General features: G+C 33.8%; 1 protein-coding gene across 1 annotated transcript in view; it reads right to left on the bottom strand.

Annotated features, from left to right (window-relative positions):
- Nucleotides 1-7,592: 7,592 nt before the first annotated feature.
- The window catches only part of LOC143236148 (uncharacterized), a 60,763-nt gene continuing 46,520 nt past the window's right edge, over nt 7,593-21,835 (bottom strand). Inside the window, exons 6-7 of the mRNA XM_076474437.1 lie at nt 16,493-16,676; nt 7,593-9,616 (exon numbers count right to left, since the gene is read on the bottom strand). Coding sequence (XP_076330552.1) covers nt 7,890-9,616; nt 16,493-16,676 — 1,911 coding nt within the window. The 3' untranslated portion in view covers nt 7,593-7,889. The remainder of the gene's footprint in view (nt 9,617-16,492; nt 16,677-21,835) is intronic.

Genomic DNA, 21,835 nt, shown 5'->3' with positions numbered 1-21,835 from the left:
TTAATATGAGGATACGTTACAGTTATATAGTATAAGGATATTTTGACAAATACTCGGTATAAGGCTGCTTTTACACATCCAACTGAAGATACCATTGTTCAGTGCCAAACGTCATTCATCGAAATGTGCCGTTTATAAAGTACAAAGATAGATTTGACTCAAGATGCAACTGTTCAGCGTCATAAAGATTTGATGCATCAAAACTAAAACTTGTTTAATAAAGACTAAAGTAGAATAGTCAAGTTACTTCAACCAGAATTACCACCAAAGTACTGTAGTCAGACCAAATTTAACAACATCCAGAAATTTCCATCAATAAAAGAGTAGACATCCCAGTTTAACAAATGTCAGTAGTTCAAAAGACTCAAGTACTGTATTCATCTTACTGTAACCGCGTTCACATGAATGTTAATCATGACTGAACTAGAGCAAACACAGAATTTTCCAATAAAGACTGAAATAATCAACTCAAAAATCCATTAAAATGAAGAACCAAGTGGAGCAGTCAGTCACAGAGAAGATACGTGAAGACTCTAGGGTGTTCAGCAGAGTGTAACCACATTCAAAAGTGGTTAAATATGAAGTAAAATAATGGGGCAACCTAGTGTAACCATCTTCAAGATTAATCAATGTGCAAGTAGTCTAGTCAATGGAGCCACATTCACAATAACTTGAATCAAACCCTAATAGAATAGTCAGCCCAAAGCAACCCCATAAAGGATTTACTGAATCAGTATCCTACTAGAATAGTAAGCCCAGTGAAACAAGAAATAACTCAATATCTTACTACAATAGTCAGCCCAGTGAACCCACATACAGGAATAACTGAGTCAATTTACTAGTATAATAGTCAGCCCAAAGCAACCACATACTGAAATAACTTAATTAACACCTAAGTACAGTAATCAGCCAAGTGAAACCACATAGAGGAATAATAACTGAATCAATATCCTATTGGAACAGTCAGCCCAGTAAAACCACATACAGGAATAACTGAATCAATATGCTAGTAGAATAGTCAGCCCAAAGCAACCACATACTGAAATAACTTAATCAACACCTAAGTACAGTAGTCAGCCCAGTGAAACCACATAGAGGAATAATAACTGAATCAATATCCTTCTCGAACAGTCAGCCCAGTGAAACCACATACAGGAATAACTGAATCAATATGCTACTAGAATAGTCAGCCCAGTGGATCCACATTCAGGAATAACTGAATCAATATCCTACTAGAACAGTCAGCTTAAAGCAACCACATACTGAAATAACTTAATCAATACCAAAGTACACTAGTCAGCCCACTGAACCAAATATGGGAATAACTCAATCAAAATCCTACTAGAATAGTCAGCCCAGTGAAACCACATACAGGAATAACTGAATCAATATCCTACTAGAATATTCAGTGTAGTGAAACAAATTCAGTAACTGAATCTAAGCTTGACTTCAGTTGTAAGCCCAATATTAATACATTGAGCTGTTATTCAAATAGTGAGTCCATGTGTAACAACATTAATTGAATCAAAGAGAAAACAGCGAGTCCAATGTAACCATATTCAGATGTAGTTCAATTAACATACTAACCATATACACATGTAATTTAATCAACACATATTGGGTAAGTGAAACATATTCAAGAGACTAAAATGAAGAAATTACACTGTTAGAGATAAATCACCTTGAAAAGGTTTAGTCTTGTTTATTTTCTGTTGGAGACAAATCACCTTGAAAAGGTTTAGTTTTATACATGTATAAAATGGCTGGTATGGGTAGAGAAAGCACTATGTAGAAGAGCAAACAATGTTTCGACCTTCTTCAGTCATCATCAGGTTCACAAACAAAGAAAGAGGTAATTGACGAATAATTTTCTCTACAAGTGGGTTTTCTCGTCATCATGGACAAGGTTTTTTTATTTCTTCGCAACTTTTAGAGCAAACATTTTTTTTTTTTAAACCAGACATAAGCTAACTGGTTAATGATAAACCACTGCAGGATGTTCGGAACCTGGTTATCCATAAGTTCCTTACAGTTTCAAGATTAGTGTATCAGCTTAGCGTAACCACATTCACAGTTAACTAAATGAATACTCAACTAGGGTTATCAGCTTTGCATAAGCACATTCAAAATTGATTGAATGAATACTCAACTAGGGTTACCAGTCTAGTGTAATCACATTCACAATTTATTGAATGAATACTCAACTGGGGTTACCAGCCTAGTGTAATCACATTCACAATTTATTGAATGAATACTCAACTAGGGATACCAGCCTAGTGTAATCACATTCACAATTTATTGAATGAATACTCAACTAGTGTTATCAGCTTAGTGTAACCACATTCAAGATTGACTGAATGAATACTCAACTAGTGTTATCAGCTTAGTGTAACCACATTCAAGATTGACTGAATGAATACTCAACTAGAGTTACCAGCCTAGTGTAACCACATTCAAGATTGACTGAATGAATACTCAACTAGTGTTATCTGCTTAGTGTAACCACATTCAAGATTGACTGAAGGAATACTCAACTAAAGTTATCAGCTTAGTGTAACCACATTTAAGATTGACTAAATGAATACTCAACTAGAGTTATTAGCTCAGTCTAACCACATTCAAGATTGATTGAGTGAATACTCAACTAGTGTTATCAGCTTAGTGTAACCATATTCAAGGTTAACTGAATGAATACTCAACTAGGGTTATCAGCTCAGTGTAACCATATTCAAGGTTAACTGAATGAATACTCAACTAGGGTTATCAGCTCAGTGTAACCACATTCATGGTTAATGGAATGAATACTTAACTAGTGTTATCAGCTCAGTGTAACCACATTCATGGTTAATGGAATGAATACTTAACTAGTGTTATCAGCTTATTGTAACCACATTCAAGATTAATGGAATGAATACTCAATTATTGTTATCAGCTCAATTTAACCACATTCAAGGTTAATTAAATGAAGATTTGTGTAGTGTTATGAACCTAGTGTAACTAAATTCAAGTTTAAATGACTTAAAATCCAAGTAAGTCAGTCATGCTTATGCCTCCCTGTTTCAAGTAATTTCTTGCTCTCTTGCCAAAGTGATGTCTATCTACATGCTCACAAGGATAAAACAAAAAGATGGAAAGCAGAATGAGAAATTATACTGGAAGCTAGTGCCAAAATGTAACAACAGTCGATGAAATATTATAGGAAAAACCACCCTCATCAACAACCTGTTAAACAGAAGATTGGAAGATGAAGAAAAGTTTATCTTTCAGTTTCACCTTCAACAAAGGAATAGTGAAAAGACGTTTTTTAGACCCTGCAGTCCACAACCATACATGGACTAACAATGGTGCAGATAAACAAGGAATAGCCACCTGAAGTTTCTCAGTCTACAGCTGTAGATGAATAAAAATAATAAAGATTTCAAAGAAATAGCAGGTTTCCAGCACCCTGCCATACCAAAGAGTTGTATCATAGCCCTAAAAGCCCTGAGTAAGGACTGCAACATATTCATATCTCATACAAAGGTGGAGAAGTAGCCATCACGAACAGAAGTGAATGTGTAAATGAAATGGACAAACAGTTGACGGAAAACTCCATGTAAACAAAGAAGGAGAAATGTTTCGTGAAGGAAGCTGGAACATTAATGTAGAAAGCGAGGAAGATCCTAGAAAAAACAGAGATTAATGTACTTAGAAAGAAAAGCATCACACCCCAGCCAGGATGCTAAAAGGTGTAAAAACCAACAACCTCATGAAGTCAATAATATGTGACATAGGTAGTGCCCCATACAGGCTAGCTAAGGCCCTGACCAAACCACTATACCAGGCCTTAGGCTGTATAAGCAACTCACATCTGAAGAAGACAAGAAGTAAGAATCAAGAACAAGAAGGAGGTTAACTTTGATGTAAAGTCATTCACAATGGTGCCTGCAGAAGTGCTATTAAGGTGACACAAGAGATGAAAGACAATGAAGGTTACACCAAAACCATATTGTTGTAAAGTGTTGCTCATCTGAGTTTGTTGGACAGGAATACCACAAGCATAGCGGGTTGACTAGGGGTTCACCATTAAGTCCTGTCCCAGCTTCCCTAATAATGGTAACATTAGAAGAAGAACATTACAAAAATGTCATGGGCAGATATGTGACATAGTTGAGGTATGTGGATGATGTTAAAACCATGATACCAAGAAGACAAGACATGCAACAACATTAGTAAAACTAATTGGTAATTCTTTTTAAAGCACACTGTTCTGTTACATCAAGCATAACAACTGCAAGGTATTTTTTGGCACAATAATAACAAGTAAACTTATTTAATAAAACTTACAGTTCACTAGTCTTGGTGAATGTGTTACCATCATGAGTGCAAAATTCTACTCTTAATAAGACTAAACAGAATAATAAAAGACATACAACTCCTCAATAGAAGACAATATTGGCAAAATACCATTCCTTGACACTTTGATTTGGAGAAGTACAACAGATCAAGGTTCTTTGTGCAATGAAAACAAATCAACAGAAATGATTTCATACACTTCTTAGCACATAATAAAGTGAAGATATGGGGTGGCATTGGATTTCTTCCTGGGGGTAGGTAGATATTTCATGTTTATTGGCACAAAGCTACAAGGCTATCTGTGCCAAACAAGATGTAGTACACTATAATGGTATATGGAAATGAAGGTAAAAATATGTAAAATTAAGACTTGCCAGAAACATTGAAGTTCAAACTTGCTGTCAGTCACCTGAAGTTGGCCTTTCCAGTCCTGGGTTCAGGTTAAAATAAAATTAAAATGTGTAAAAGAAATCATGCTAAAAAAGTGTATAGTCCAATAAAAACTTTAAGTTAAAAAGACCAATGGCTCTTAAAAATGTAAAAACATGAGTGAGGTGGCCAGTATCACCTGTGACATTGGCTAATGTCAAGGGCAAACCTACCTTAAAAATATTTTTAAAATGGCATCGTTGTTTTTGGCTGTAACGATAGCATGATAATAAAATATGTATGATTGAGACATGAGTGCAACATAGACCACACACTGGTGTATCAGTGCCATATAAAAGGAAGTAGCAAGTTAAAAAACTGTGACCAATGTGTAGACTAGCCAAAACAACTTCCTGCTTTCAATCCTTACAGAAACAAGAAACAAAGAGTTAATGAAGGCTTAATTTGAAAAAGTTTATTATTTCATGGCTCACTCCAGGTCGACTGCCAACTAGTGTATAGTCGGGTTTTGTATGGAACAGGGATGGTGGTGATAGACCAAAACAGATGGACTTTGTCATTCAGTCACCTACCTCATTCCCACGAATACCAAAATGACCTGGTATCCAAAAAATCAGGACAGAGATAGATGATCCAGTTTGTTTAGGAAATTGATAAGAATAGGTTGGTAACAAACATGGAATGATGTCAAGGCCAATAGACATGTGAGTGAATCAGTATAGATCATACAATTTGTATATTACATAGTTTCAATATGATTCATGGCAAGAGAAATGGCATAAAATTCAGCAGTGAACACAGAAACTGTAAAGGGGATTCTGCGTGCTAGAACCAAACTGTAACAAACCATGGCAGAACCTACAGAGTCACCTGATTTTGAACCATCCATACACATGGGAATGGATGGATTGTTTGAAAGATGTTCAGCAAATAAAGAGCAATATTTCCAACTGGGAGTACCGCCTTCCTCAGATGACTCAGATATAGGTCACAGTTTGGAATAGTAACCATGGTGGAAGAGGCCAAACTGCTCATACTGCTATGCTATTCAAAGATATATCCAATTTTTCTGATTGTGCCCGAATGCAAAGACGAAACGGAACAATGGCAGATTTTATATTATAGAAAAGTGTGGCACACTGAGGATGAAAAACACAACCACAAGTAGGATGCTGTGGTAAAGAGCATAGTTTGGAAGCATACATAAGTTCTTCCTGAGGGTCTAAGATATGCAGCCCTGAATTCTTAGATTAAGAAAATAAACACATAATAGAAGCTGTAATATCCCACAGGCATGTATATAAAGCTAAATGAGAAGGCAAGAAACATCATAGTAAGAAGCAATGACAGTAGACATAATGAGAAAAACAAGATGTCATGTTCACAGTGGTCCCAATGTCTGGGATACAAGTCCAATCAATAGACTAATGAGACACAACCACAGAAGTGGTTATAAAAACAAGAATAATAAAGCTGCTAAAGGACAGGAGACAAACACACCAGAGTAGTATATAGTATTCCAGGTGACAGATGATGTAATATTTATAAAGGTGAAGCTGCCAGAGACGTGACAACTAGAATAAATGAGCATAGAACAGACATCAGAAGACACATCATAACCAATGTCATAGTTTCACATGCAGAGGAAGCAGGACACCAGCATAAATGGAAGGAAACTAAATTATCAGCAAAGGGATTGAAAATCAACAAAGGAAAACTATATAGCTCCTTACATCTAATTAGAAACAACTAACACAATAACAGGAGATTACAAATGATCAGAAACAGCAGCAATTCTAGTGAAACAAAGGCAGGATGTTGATTGAACAGGTCATAGTTGACATACAACAAAAATGAACCAATCAAGGAGTGTTTTGGTGCAGTGACCAGGAACCTACTCTGGGAAAATTCATATTTACACCCTTGTAAGGCACTACAGTGTCACACTCCCTTGAACAAGATTTGTAGTCAAAATGTTGAGAAAATAAAGATCCTGTTATAGCAATCTTTACCTCATTGTCACCTAATATCTGTTTCCAGGGTACTTAGAAAGTGGATTAAATATGTTTTTAGACATATTATTCTACTGTTTGATAAACTTTTTCTGTGCTTTAAAATACATATATGAAATCTATATGAATTTGTAGTTAAATAAATTAAATATTAGTAGAAAAATACTGAGACATAGCACAACTACTCTACAAGTACAAAAACTGCAAATTTTGTTTATGGTGTTTACAACAGATGGCTAGTGGTCTCTCACTATGATTGTGATGAAGGTACAAAATACAGGAGTAAAAATTTAAATATCATAAAATTATACATTTAAAGGAAAAGATAATGATTAATTTTATCTCTTTCAACTGATTTTTAAATAAAAACTCTATTATAATACAGGAAGTCCTACAGGTAATAAGATAATAAAACTCCAAAATAAAAATATGTACTTTTACTATTATTAATATAATAATGTTTCACTCAGACTGATTCAGTAAATACCTTATCAATTTATAGACAAATCTTTAGTAAAAATACTTTAACAAAGAATATGAATTATGTACAAGACTTGTATTGTTTACCTAAAGCTTACTAAATTATGTGAAGATACACCCAGTGTATTTGGAGTTAAATTCTCACGTGTTTAGTGTCAACATTTTGGGGTTTTGTCCAACAGATCAAGCCACGATGAGGTGATACTTCCAAACTGTTTGCCATAAACTCTATAATGGTAAGGTTTCATAAACTTGTGTAACCTCCAATGCCAGTTACATTTTTTATTTGTCCTAAAGTATTTTTCACCCATTATAAAACTTACTTGTCAACAGTTTTACACAAATTCCATAACAGAGAGGTCTCACCAGTGTGCATTCTTATGACATTTTAAATTTATTATTTATTTGAAACAGTTTTCCACAAATTGCATAATTACAATATTTCTTCACAGTATATATTCTTTGATGGACTCTAAATGATTTACTTGTTTTAATGTGTTTTCACACACTATACAATTATATGGTTTCTCCAGTTCATCATCTTCTTTGAATGTCTTTTTCACATACTACACAACTAAATGGTTTTCTCCAGTTCATCATCTTCTTTGAATGTGTTTTTCACATACTATACAACTATATGGATTTCTTCAGTTAATCTTCTTTGATGCACTTTTAATTCATTATATGTTCCAAAGTCTTTTCTGCAATTTTTACAACAGTACAGTCCTGTTCAGTGTGTATTTTAAAGGATCTCCTAGTTACAAACTGTTTTCCACACACTGTGCAACTGTAAGGTTTCTCCCCAGTATGTGTTCTGTGATGAACTCTTAAATCACTGTTTGCTACAAACTGTCTTCCACACACTATACAACTGTAAGGTTTCTCCCCAGAGTGTCTTCTTTGATGTACTTTTAATTCAGTATTTGTTCCAAAGTCTTTTCCACAATTTACACAACAGTGAGGTTTCTCACCAGTGTGTATTCTCTGATGAATTTTAAAAGATCTACTAGTAACAAACTGTTTTTCACAAACTGCACAACTGTAAGGTTTCTCCCCTGTATGTATTCTCTGGTGCACTTTTAGATCACTATTCGTTACGAATGGTTTTCCACAAACTGCACAACCGTAAGGTTTCTCTCCAGTGTGTGTTCTCTGATGTATTTTTAAGTAGGAATTTCCTCGAAACTGTTTTCCACAAACTGAACAACAGTAAGGTTTCTCCCCAGTGTGTATTCTCTGATGCAACTTTAAGTAGGAGTTCCTTAGAAATCGTTTTCCACAAATTGAACAACTGTAAGGTTTCTCCCCTGTGTGTGTTCTCTGATGTACTTTTAAGTAAGAGTTACTTCGAAATTCTCTTCCACAAACTGCACAACTATAAGGCTTCTCCTTAGTATGTGTTCTTTGGTGATTTGTTAATTCACTATTTGTTCCAAAGTGTTTACCACAAACTGCACAACTATAAGGTTTCTCTCCAGTATGTATTCTTTGATGTTGATTCAATTCACTGTTTCTAACAAACTGTTTTCCACAAACTGCACAACTATAAGGTTTCTCTCCAGTATGTATTCTTTGATGTTGATTTAATTCACCATTTCTTAAAAACTCTTTCCCACAAACTATGCATGTATAAGGTTTCACTTCAGCATGTATTCTTTGATGTTGATTTAATTCACTGTTTCTTACAAACTGTTTTCCACAAAATGCACAGCTGTAAGGTTTATCCCTAGTATGTCTTCTCTGATGCACTTTTAAATCCCCATTTGTTCTAAAAAGTTTTCCACACACTACACAAATGTAAGGTTTCTCTCCAGTATGTATTCTTTGATGCACTTTCAAATCACTATTTTTCACAAACTGTTTCCCACATACTATACAACTGTAAGGTTTCTCTCCAGTGTGTATTCTGCGATGTATTTTTAAGTAAGAGTTACTTACAAGTTGTTTGCCACAAACTTCACAACTGTAAATTTTCATAAAAGCATGCCCCCTCTGATGTTGCTTTAATTCATTTGTCCTAAACTCTTTTCCACAAGCTATTAACCTGTTAGGTTTATCTCCAGTATGTATTCTCTGATGCACTTTTAATGCACTGTCTGTTCCAAACTGTTTTCCACACACTACACAAGTGTAAGGTTTCTCCCCAGTATGTTTTCTCTTGTGCTGTTTAAGGTTCTCCACTGTTCCAAATTCTTGTCTACAGAATACAGAACTGTACGATTCATCACCAGCCTCAGGTATATTAGATATTTTTACATAATTTTCATTATAGTTTGATTTTTCACAAACACTGTTTAGATTTTGGGATTTGATGACTTCTGTAGAAAAATCTTCTTGTTTTAAAAGTTCATAATTTGGAAACTGATGTCCACAGTAGATGTTTACACCAGTCTTTATATCTAAAATTAAAAGATATAATGCAACATAGTTAATAATAAAGACATCATAAGTAATTTATTTATTGAAATTCTAATTCAGTATGAAGGATCGTAATGACACCAACACAAAATATCAAGATATTACAAGGTAACAAATAATTACAAGGAAACTTTTACACTTTTACATTACATTAAAACTTTTAACCCTTAATTCATAATAACATTTAAAGAATAAATAAACAGTGCTCAATATTAAAAGATATAATGCAACATAGTTAATAATAAAGACATCATAATTAATTTATTTATTGAAATTCTAATTCAGTATGAAGGATCTTAATAACACCAACACAAAATATCAAGATATTAAAAGGTAACAAATAATTACAAGGAAACTTTCACAGTAACAGAGAGAGCGTAAAATCAGCTGCTACAATATCATATCATGACAACCAGTGTCACTTGCAGACAAGACAATTTATACAATTAATTACAAAATATCTAAACACTCTAAGGCTTCATCCTGTTAATATGGCTACTAATCAAACATATATTAGAGGAACACAATGAATCACTTTGTCCATCTAGGATGGCCTGTCCACTAAATCAAACAGAAAACTTAATTCCTAAAAGCCATCCCTTATCATTCAAATCAAGCTTTCCCCTAAATAAACTGAATTTACCACTTCTGAATACAGACTTTTCCAAACAAAAATATAGCTTTAACTAAGGATGGTTTTTATTTACCCTAAGAAAATTTATATTTGTCCTCTAGTCTTCCCATTTTTACCCCTGAATGCAACAAAAAGAGATGCATCAACTCTATCCCTTTACAAATTTAAACATGTCAACCAGATCCCCTCTAATTCTTATTTGCCTAACATAAAACAAGTTGAAAGATCTTAACAAAATCTCAAATCACAACTTTCTCATTCTAGGTATTATTCAGTAGTCATCCTCTGAACCCTATTCAATAATTCAGTTTTGTTTCTAAGTCTGATCCCACTACTCCAAATGTTGCTTAACCAATGAACTATACAGTGATGTTTTAACTACCAATAGCACATTGCTTGGATAGCTTAAGATACTCATGAGCCTATCAGGTCATCCCTTAAGTAATGTTTGATTTTAGGTTCAAAACAAGAGAAAGAATTTTGAATGCTTTTAACATTACTTAATCAATAATGAATGTTCCATTATTATTAATTACTTCCTGCCAATGATACACAAGCTTCTGAATGCAACTTTTATAAAATTCTTGAGGTTTGAAGGAAAATAAAGTAGAGAGGGTATTTTCAACATCTTCATGTGTTCCAAGTTCTTTTCCATCAAAATCGTTCTGCAAACTTTGGAATAGAAGATAATAAGATGGGGCAAGGTCTGGAGAATAAGGAGGATATGGAAGTTTTTCCCAGTCTAGCTCTTCAATCTTTGCAGATGTGATCCTTGCTGTATGGAAACCTGCATTATCCTGGTGTAACACAACACCTTTAATATTGATCAAACCAGACCTCTTTTCTTTCAGTGCAGGATTCAAGTGCTCTAACTGTTGAGAATAGAAGTCTGATGTAATCATTTCATTGAGTGGCAGCAACTCAAAGTGAATCACATCAACAATATCCCACCAAACGCTTAACAAGACTTTCCTAGGATGGAGGTCCATTTTGGGCTGCGCTTTAGCTAGTTGAACTGCACTGAGCCATTGTCTGTGATGCTTAACTTTTTTATAATACATCCATTTTTCATCTCCAGTCACTAACCTCTCCAAAAAAGACAAGTTACATTCACGAGAGTGCAGAGAAGCGCAAATGTCCATTCTTGTTCTAAGGTTGCCTTCTGTCAAATCATGGGGGACCCACTTTCCAGGTTTTGATACCTTTCCAAGGGGTTACAGATGTCGGTGAACTGTTGAATGGGTTGAATTAAGCTTCTGTGCTAGTTCTTCAACTATTGCAACACAATCTTAATCAAGTGCAGCCAGCAGCAAGTCATTAAATTCAACAGAATGGCCTGAACACAGCACATCATTTAAGATGTAGTCACCCGATCTGAAATTCTAAAACCACCTGACACTTTTTTTATTGAGAGACTCTGCACCATAAACACCTTGAATGTTTGATGTAGTTTCTGCTGCACTGTTGTCTTTTTTAAACACATAAAGCATTATATGCTTAATGTTCTCTTCAGACACATACATCTTCAAAAGGGTTTACTTGATTAATGATCTGAAAAAGTGGAGTTGGGTTAGTTTCTTTTATTTGTCTGAACATTTTTATACATGTTCCACTACATATTTTAGTCATTAAAGCATTCTACAAGGATAGAAATGATGATGCACTTTTTGTATTAAATTTTCGGACATTGCTTATGGGATGACCTGATAATTTATTTATTTCATAATACTGTTAATTTATACTCATAATTAAAAATATGATCCCCCCCCCACTTGCATCACTGTTTTGTATTTATCATAAAGTCACTTGCAATTTATTCATCAAATGTTCCAAATAGTCCAAATCCTTTCACAGAGCAGTAACATCCTCCTCACAGCTAGCAACACCCAAACCTTTAAATGTAACCAGCAAATTGAAACAACCTATTGACCATTCCTTGGAGATTCAGGATTATCTAAATCACAGAATCCAGAGGACTGATAAGTATTTAACATAATGTACAGGAATAACACAAGTGACCTATTGGGTCCATCTTAGTTGTCTCATCCTCTACACTAAACTACCAAATAAATAAGCTAAAAATAATAATAATAACAAAACACCTTCAAGCCAGCCCTTATCATCCATACTTTTATCAAACTTTTTCTTGAACTGACTTAAATATATCCTCTACAATAAGTGAGAGCAAGCCATTCCAGAAGCTAATCACTGTCAGAAAAATAAAACTTAGAAGAAGATGATCTCTACCCTGCCAACATTTTTTATGTCTCTCTTAGTTCTACTATTATCACTGTTAAGTATGAAAACAGATGATGCAGCAACACTATTTATTCCATTAACAATCTTAAATACTTCAGTAAGATCCACTTTAACTCTTCTTTTTTCCAAGATAATATTTCATAGATCCTAATCTTCCCTCATAAGATAACCTCTCCATCACAGGTACCATTCTCGTACCCCTTTTCTTAACACTTTCCAATAACATCCTTCCTAAGGTAAGCACAACACAATACTCAAAAGGTACCCTAACCAGTGATCTAAACAATGAAATTATAATTTCTTTAAAATTGTATACAATAGTTCTGTACATAGAACCTAAAATCCTATTTGGTAACAGCACACTGCTTGGATGGGTTTAGATTGGTTATTACTCCAAGATCCCTTCTTTCATTACTGGTAAAGTTGTTCCCATCCAAATTATAATTACTAACATGCATTTGAACAAATCACTAAATGATCTAAGTCATTTTGTATATCAGCAACATCCTATTCATAGCCAGCAACACCCAATACCTTAATATCATCTACAAAGTTAAATAATGTATTCACAATTTCTGCACCTATTTTATTAATGTCAATAAAAAAAAAAAACAGCAATGGTTCTAAGAATGAACCCTGAGGTAAACCACTTGTTACATTAATCCAGTTTCACTGTACTTCACTTTTAAAAATGCTTTGCTTTTTCCATCCATCCTCTCTTTTATCCAATTTGCTAACTTATCACCTCAGATTACATGGATAGCTTTCTTCACAAACTGTTTATGTCAAATGCTTTCTGAAAATTCAGATACACCAAATCTATACCCTTACCCTCATCTATGTAAGCAGTGACCTTTTCAAAGAATGTCAAAAGATTTGTAAGGCAAGATTTTCCCTTAGTGAAAACATACAGACTATCTAATAAAATTCTAAACTTTGTTAAATGACTTTCCTAAGCTTCTTTTATCACATTCCAAAACTGTTTCCACAACTAATGGGCCTATAATTACTGGGACAGTTTTTAACACCTCTGTTGAAAAGAAGAGTGACATTAGCTAACTTCCAATCCTCTGATACCTGCCCACTATTTAAGGGCAGACAAAAAATACAATAGTCAACATTTGCTAGGGATCATGTTATATTTGGAGTGCATGTCAAACACCTACCACAATGGTATGCATAGATTGAACATTTTAGGACACAAAACACCTAGATAAGTCATTTTTCACTTTATTAAATTCTATAACATTTAACTTGGGGGAACAGAGCATGAAAAACTGATGAATCATGTGGCACAATGTTAAGAAAAATTTCAAAATCAACCGTCATTCAGTGAATTTACACTTCTGACAATTGATTTCAGTTGTTGTATGGCCATCTCGAGCATTAATGACTGATGCACATCTGCAAATGTTCATGATCAGATGAGCCAATTGTTGTTGCAGAATCTGTTGCCATTCTTCAATACGGGCAGCTTCAAGATCTTTGGGCATTCTTAGGTGGGGCTTAATGAGCTTGTAGCCTTGTCTGTAGCTACTCACAGATGTGCTCTATTGGGTTGAAATCAGGAGATGTAATGGTCATTCCTTCAACTTCTAGGAAGGCAGTCACATCTGCATATGGATAAACAATAGCTGCAAGGAACTCATCTCTGTATCTTCAGCTGGAGAGACTTCAATTTCAGAGGATTACAAAGTTGGTATAGCCTGCAATTGAAGTTTCCCCACACAATGATTGAGCCTCTTCCAAAGTGATCATGTTCATTAACATTCTGAAGCAAATTGTGCTCACCAGGGCATCTACAAACTCTCCTATGCCCATCAATAGTCCACACAGTAGTAGGACTAGTCACTGAAGAGCATGACCCTCCCTGTGCTGGTAGCTCAAAGGAACATGAAAAACAGGACATACAGCCCTGAACACAGCTTTGTGAAGGCATCTGTACACTGTCTGAGTAGCCATCAGGACTTCTGTGGCATCTTGGAGGGTGTACAGATATTAAAGGCTGGAGCAAAGCAATTCCTATGAACCTGGATGGTCAAGTAGCAGTCTTCTTGTGAAGTTGTTAGTTTTTTACTCATCCGCCATGTCTCCTACTGACTCTGCCAAACCATATGAGCCTGATCCAAGCCCTGGACACCACACCCAAGAGCAACAGCAGCCCAGCATTGAGTAATGCCTCCTCCTAAGTTCTGCAGGTGAAAGATGATGTCTTTGACCTAAACAAAGCATTTTCTGTTCTACATAACCTCAACCTTAGCATATGATAATCAGTGATTTCAAATTAAGGACCTCAATTTGAAGACGTGGTCAGAAAATAAAGCCATGATCCAATCAAAGTCACCCATGCAGAAAGTTTGCACATGGCAGATAATGTCCAGATAAATGACTTCTGAGTTACATTTTTTTAAGAACTGATCTTTATTAACATTAGTATATCTATTGTAGAATATCACTATCCCTAGAAACTGTTGATTACTGTAGTGGTAAATGGCTCACACATCCAATCTCTAACCTCCTTTAAAACCCTTTAGAAAATATTATATGACCCAGTATTTTTGTTGTTCCTTATACTTCCCAATTTTTTCTTAACCTCACAATTAATGTAGTAATCTTGTTTCCATCTATCATCTGCTTGAGATGTGGAATACTGGTTAAATTTTCATTTGTAAAAACTATAGTAAAAGCAAAATTTAGTAACCCAGTTGTATCACAATCACCAGATACAAGCCTCTTCCTTTCTCATCTCTCAAGGGCCCTAACCTCATCCAACATTTTGCTTACCCTTAACATATGTAAAGAAATCCTTACTGTTAATTTTTACAACATCAGCCAACCTTTTTTCAAACATATTTTTTGATGTCCTGATTACCTGTTTCACTATCTTTCTTAATCTTCTAAATCTCTCATCACACTAGTCAATTTAAATTTCTTAAACTTATAATGCTTTTCTTTAATTCTCTCTCTTATGCTCATTGTGAGCCAACCTGGTTTTTTACCTGCAGCTACCCTTTTCTTTCTAGAAGTAATATATTTATCTTGACTATTTAACTTTTTCCACATCTGCTGAGTCACCCAATTCACAACAGATAATTCTTATTACATCCTTCAAAATTTACTTTTTGAAATTTGTAACCAAAATATCATTATTCCTTATCTCTATATGCAGCAAAACATTAAACTTAATAGAGCAATAATTACTTGCACACAAATGTTCCCCAGTTTCCACTCTCTTGATCATTTCTCTATTTGAAGATAACAATAAATCTAATATACCATTGTTTCTAGCGAGTTCCTTGCCTAACTGGTGAAGAAAGAAAACAATACAATTTCTTTTGATTCAACACACGTGTTGTGAGTTGTACATTAGACTGGAGAAAGGTGCTAGCTAGAAACATAATCCTCCTTTAAATAAGAACTTGGTAACTGTTCAACCTGTTATTTAATTTCAATATCTTTGTCACCTATGCAGTTTTAACAAATGGTGAAGAAAGCCAGTTTGAACAATTTCCAAGACCTTTCTCCCTCATGGTTTGACACTTCCCAATCTTTATGCTTGAAATTATAATCACCCATAATTGACTTCATGCATTTAAAAAATCAGTCACATAAATTAATAATAAAAGCAAATTTTCCACAAATGTTTAAACATTGAAATATAGAAACTGGTTCCAACCATTACTCATAAATTATTTACAAAAAGACAGAGTAAGATATGAAGCACTGTCCATTAACAAGTTTTATTCTTTAAAAATAATATATATTCTCGACATACATTACCATTCAAATTTTATTTAACAGCTTTTCAGTTGTTTTATTGTAATTTTATCACTTTAACATCTTTAACTTGATAATTTCCAAGTTAAGGTATCACATACATCAAACATGGATCTCTAATCCTCCCTCATTACCAAGAATATTATTAAATCTTTAATGAACTTATTTTCCACATATTTGCACTTACCACATGAACTTTCTAATCTAGATTCAATTTGTTGTAAATGTTCTTGAAGTTTAGTTTCTGTTTTCACATTCACAACATTATAATTTGAACTATCCAGGTCATCATCACTGTTGTTACTGAACTCTGAAATAACATCATCTTGTTGATAATCAGGCTGCTCTGTTTTCACTTTGTACAATGTGTTCTAAAATCAAACACCAGATGAATAAAAATAACAACTAGTGACATCAGCAAAATAGATATTGTGTCCATAAGTTACTAACTAGAAATTTAACATTACAAATATAATAATTTATAACCAATAGTACAGTGTGTTTTGGATTCATGAATCTTAAGACAAGAAATTACTGAAAACAAAATATCTGATAGCTTACGTTTTTGTATTGAAATAAAATACAGAACACTGAGTTTTATAAGAATATCATAAGTATGACTAGATAACGGTATTATGTTAGAAAATGAAACAGGAAACAATGTTGTAAGTATGACTAGATAGAAAAGCTTAGCCCATTGTTCTTTTGAAAGTGTACCTGGTGTTTCTTGTTTTGTGTTAATTTGTTAAACATTTCTTTATAGCATGAGACAGAAAAGCTTAGCCCATTGTTCTCTTGAAAGTTTACCTGGCGTTTCTTGTTTTGTGTTAATTTGTTAAACATTTCTTTATAGCATGAGACAGAAAAGCCCATTGTTCACTTGAAAGTGCACCTAGTGTTTCTTATCTAATTTGTTAGTTTCTTAAATCCTTAAAAAATGAGACAGAAAAGCCCATTGTTCACTTGAAAGTGCACCTAGTGTTTCTTATCTAATTTGTTAGTTTCTTAAATCCTTAAAAAAATGAGACAGAAAAGCCCATTGTTCACTTGAAAGTGCACCTAGTGTTTCTTATCTAATTTGTTAGTTTCTTAAACACTTATTTATAGCACAAGATAGAAAAGCTTAGTCCATTGTTCTCTTAAAAGTGTACCTATTATTTCTTCTTTTATATGTTAGTTTGCTAAACATTAAAATTTATATTTTAATTAGTTATATATTATTTCTGTTTATAAATGTTTATTTGAAAAGTTTATGATTGTATACATTCCACTCCATGTAGTTTCACTTGTGGAAATGTCCAAGCAAGATAGCATCATTGGCATGTGTAAGTGTTAGTGAAAGAGTTTGTAAACAAACTTTGCCTGGTAATAATAACTATTACAACCACAAGGTCATGTTGGCATACCTGAATCAATAATAAAAGATAAAAATGTGAACTTTTGAATACGAGAAAAAGAAAATTACAAAACAATCAATAAACCATTTAAAACATTTGTACAGATTTCCATTTCCAGAGTTAATGATATAATAGAGAAAATAGAAAATAAACATTTATGTTAAAAACATGCCATATTCACTTAAAAGGTTCTAAAGCTATTACAAATGAAATGTGAAAATTATAAGATAATACATAGCATTTTTATACTTCAGTTTAAAATCACATTGCATGTAAACTATTCTGATTTTAAGTTTAAATAACTACATTAAATAATGAATGTTTTACAATAAAAAGTAAAAACAAATTAAATTTAAATGTCTTATTTTTCTACAACTGCATAATTTTAGGTTAATTCAAGACATTTAAAATTACTTCATCAACTAGTTTCATTTTTATAAAGAATTCTCACAAGAGTTGTGTACTGACTTACAATGTAAGTAAATTATCATCATACATTTAAAAAGGATGCAATTATGGCTTGAAGTAGTGAATTTAATTGTAATGAACCTATTCTACTGAACAAAAGATTTCAGTCCTTTGACAGAAAAGAATAAGCCTGATAACCTTAAGGAGGTTGTAGTTATAGGTAATTCACTGAAAAGAAATGTGGATAGGATAGAATATGTGATAGACATGGGGAAAAGAATCAGGTTATGTTAACTGGGGCACAAGTGGAAGATATAACTGACAGAGTAGAAGATACACTAAAGAGTGCTAGAAGAGATGTAGTTTTTGAGGTGCATGTTGGAGCTAGTGTTGTTGGGAAAGGTAGGTCAGAGGAGTTAATAATAAATACGAGAAGCTTTTAAAGACATTTAAGTAAAAAAGCCATAACGTAATTTTGTCAGGGATACTGCCCAGAATTAACTGCAGGGATAAAGTTTAAGTGGAGCTGAATGCTAGAATTGGGTTAACATGAGTGGACTGGCTGGTTGGACTTCTGGATCATTTCAATGGAAGAAGGAAGCTATAGGGATGGATTGTTTACATTTAAATAGGATAGGAGCTGGCTAATCTGCTGGGACTATTAACTCAACTGTAAAGGACACTTTAAATTTGGAATAGAGTGGTGAGAGCCAGGAAAAACTAAATGCAAAGAGAATAACATGCAGAGAAATGTTTAGCACAGGAAATGGGTATAGAAGTAGTTATAAAGGTAGACTTAATTGTTACTATTGTAATGTTAGAAGTATAAGATATAAGATAGATGACCTAAGAACACTAGTAGAAATGTGGAATTCTGATATAATGTTAATAATTGGAACATGGTTAAAAGTAGATTATTTTGATGACATAAGTTTCTTTGAAGTACAGGGTTATAGGTTATTTAATATGGATGAAGTACTAAAGAAGGGGTGGAGATGGCTTAATATGTAAAATACTAGTTGTATCATGTTGATTATAGTGATAATTTGTTACAGATCACCAGATGATGAGAAAGATTACAATGAGATTAAAATTTCAGCAGTTAATGAAGCATAACTGTGTGTGACTTTAATTTCAGGCATATAGACTGGAAAATGTTAGATTAAAACTCTCAGTTTTAGAAACTGTTCAAGGTGGTGTTCTTCATCAATTGGCCAAGGAATTACTAAAACAATGCTATTTTATATTTATTGTTAACTTCTAATATAGAAATGATCAAGAGAGTGGAAATAGGGGAACATCTGGGTGCAAGTGGTTCTCGCTCTACTATGTTTGATGTTTTGTTGCATATAGAGATAAGGAATATTTTAGAATTTCAAAAAATCAAATTTTAAAAAATGCACAAAGAATTACCTTCTGAGAATTGGAAAGCTGAGTTATTTGAAGTCACTGATATGATGTGGAAAATTTTAAAGATAAGTTTTAAAATATTCATGGTAAATATATTCCTTATAGAAAGAAAAGGATAGCTGCAAATGAAAAATCAGAGAAGTATCATAAGTTTAAGAAATTTAAACTGTACAATATGATTGGAGATTTAGAAGATTAAGAAAGATGGTGAAACAGGTAACACTTCACAACAATTTTTTTTGAAAAGTTTTGCTTCCTGAAAAGTTTTTGCTGATTGTGACAGGTACCTGGTGGGTCTGCACAAATATAGTTTTGGTTTTGCTTCATCACGTAAGAACTCCGAGATATAGACAGTTAACTGTTTACCGGCAATAACATATTTAATTGCATTTATGTTTCTAATACACTATTAAGTTCAACATAATTAAAAGTGTTTTGCTCCTGATATTTGTTTGTATTCAATGTTCGGTGCATCATGTTGCAGCATCCACCAGTAGTCAGCAAGCATTGACGGATTCCAGTTGGCCTGATATCATTTTTCTGTTGTAGCAATTTCCTGGTAAAACTGAAGATTTCAATGAAATGGTAAGTGATGGGCAAATTTGGATGTGATTTGCGTGATCAGCAGCCAAAAATCTATAAGGAACACCCAACAAGAAACAAAAAAAAGTTTTGTTGTGCAGTGTTATCAGGGCATCAAAAAATATGTTTGAAAAGAGGTTGGTTGATATTGTAAAAATTAACAGTAAGGATTTCTTTACATATGTTAAGGGTAAGCAAAATGTTGGATGAGGTTAGGGCCCTTGAGAGATGAGAAAGGAAGAGGCTTGTATCTGGTGATTATGATACAACTGGGTTACTAAATTTTGCTTTTATTTCAGTTTTTACTAATGAAGATTTAAGCAGTATTCCACATCTTAAGCAGATGATAGATGGAAACAAGATTTAACTAAATCCTTACATTAATTTTAAGTTCTTAAGAAAAAAAAATGGAAAGTTCAAAAAATGATAATTGTTCCTGGAGAAGATAATATATCTTGAAGGGTTTTAAAGATTACATATGTGAGCCATTTACTACTACTATTTTGTCAGTCCTTGAATAGCAGGCAGGTACCAAAGGACAAGATGTTAGAAGGAAGATGATAAAAATTGTACCAGTAATTATAGGCCCATCAGTTGTATGAAACGTTTTGGAATATCTGATAAGATACTTGCAAAGTCATTTACATAAAGTTTAGAATTTTATTGGATAGTCCATATGTTTTCACTAAGAGGAAATCTTGCCTTACAAATCTTCTAAACATGCTTCCAAAGGGTTATCACTTATGTAGATAAGGATAAGGTTGGTTGGTATTTTATGGCACAAACCAACTAGGATATCTGCACTAAAGAAAGAAAATTTCTGTGCCCACTGACCTCACCCACCATGAAGCCCCACAAAGGTATTCACTACAATGCCAAACAAAGATATTGCAGCAATGCCAGAGTTTTGTGAGCACTACACTCAAACAACAGTATCAGACACAATGTCCACAACATCCATTGAGAACATCCAACATTGGCACGTGGTTCACTCTAGCCAAAGTAGACCAGCCAATTGACCCTGGGGGAGCTGCTTCTGTCTACAAGAATTCAAGGCCAAAGTGGTGTGGTAGGGTTGGACCCATCAACCACCAGAATCCTCTCGTCCCCTTCACGGGTCACCACGCATGGCAAACATGTGGGTAAATGTTTAGATCCCAGAGGAGGTAAACTGAAAGAAAGGAACCTTCTCTGGAGCATTTGAAAAGGTTCCACCTGAAAGGTTTGTAAAAAAAAAGAAAAAAGAAGAAGAAATATATAGGTGTGAGTGATAAGTTAGCAAATTGGATAAAAGAGAGGCTGGATGGAAAAAGCAAAGCATTGTTGAAAGTGGAGTGCAGTGAAACTGGATTAATGTAACAAGTGGTGTACCTCAGGGTTCATTCTTAGGGCCATTGCTGTAGTTTTTCGATTTTTTTTTATAGACATTAATAACACAGGTGCAGAAATGGTGAATACATTATTTAACTTTGCAGGTGATATTAAGGTATTGGGTGTTGCTAGCTATGAAGAATATGCTGCTGATATACAAAAGGATTCAGATCATTTAGTGATTTGGTCATATAAATGGAAGATGTGTTTTAAATGTTTTGAAACTGGTCGCAGGTCAAAGGTCACGTCATTGCATTTGTTGACTTGCATTCAAATTATATTGAACTACTATCGAATAAATTTATGTCACTACATTTGGTATCAAACTGCAATATTATATACAAGTTAATTTCTTAATTTAA

Source organism: Tachypleus tridentatus, chromosome 13, assembly GCF_004210375.1.
Source record: "Tachypleus tridentatus isolate NWPU-2018 chromosome 13, ASM421037v1, whole genome shotgun sequence".
NCBI classification, from domain to species: Eukaryota; Metazoa; Arthropoda; class Merostomata; order Xiphosura; family Limulidae; genus Tachypleus; species Tachypleus tridentatus.
This window is presented reverse-complemented; position numbering and strand designations above follow the sequence as displayed.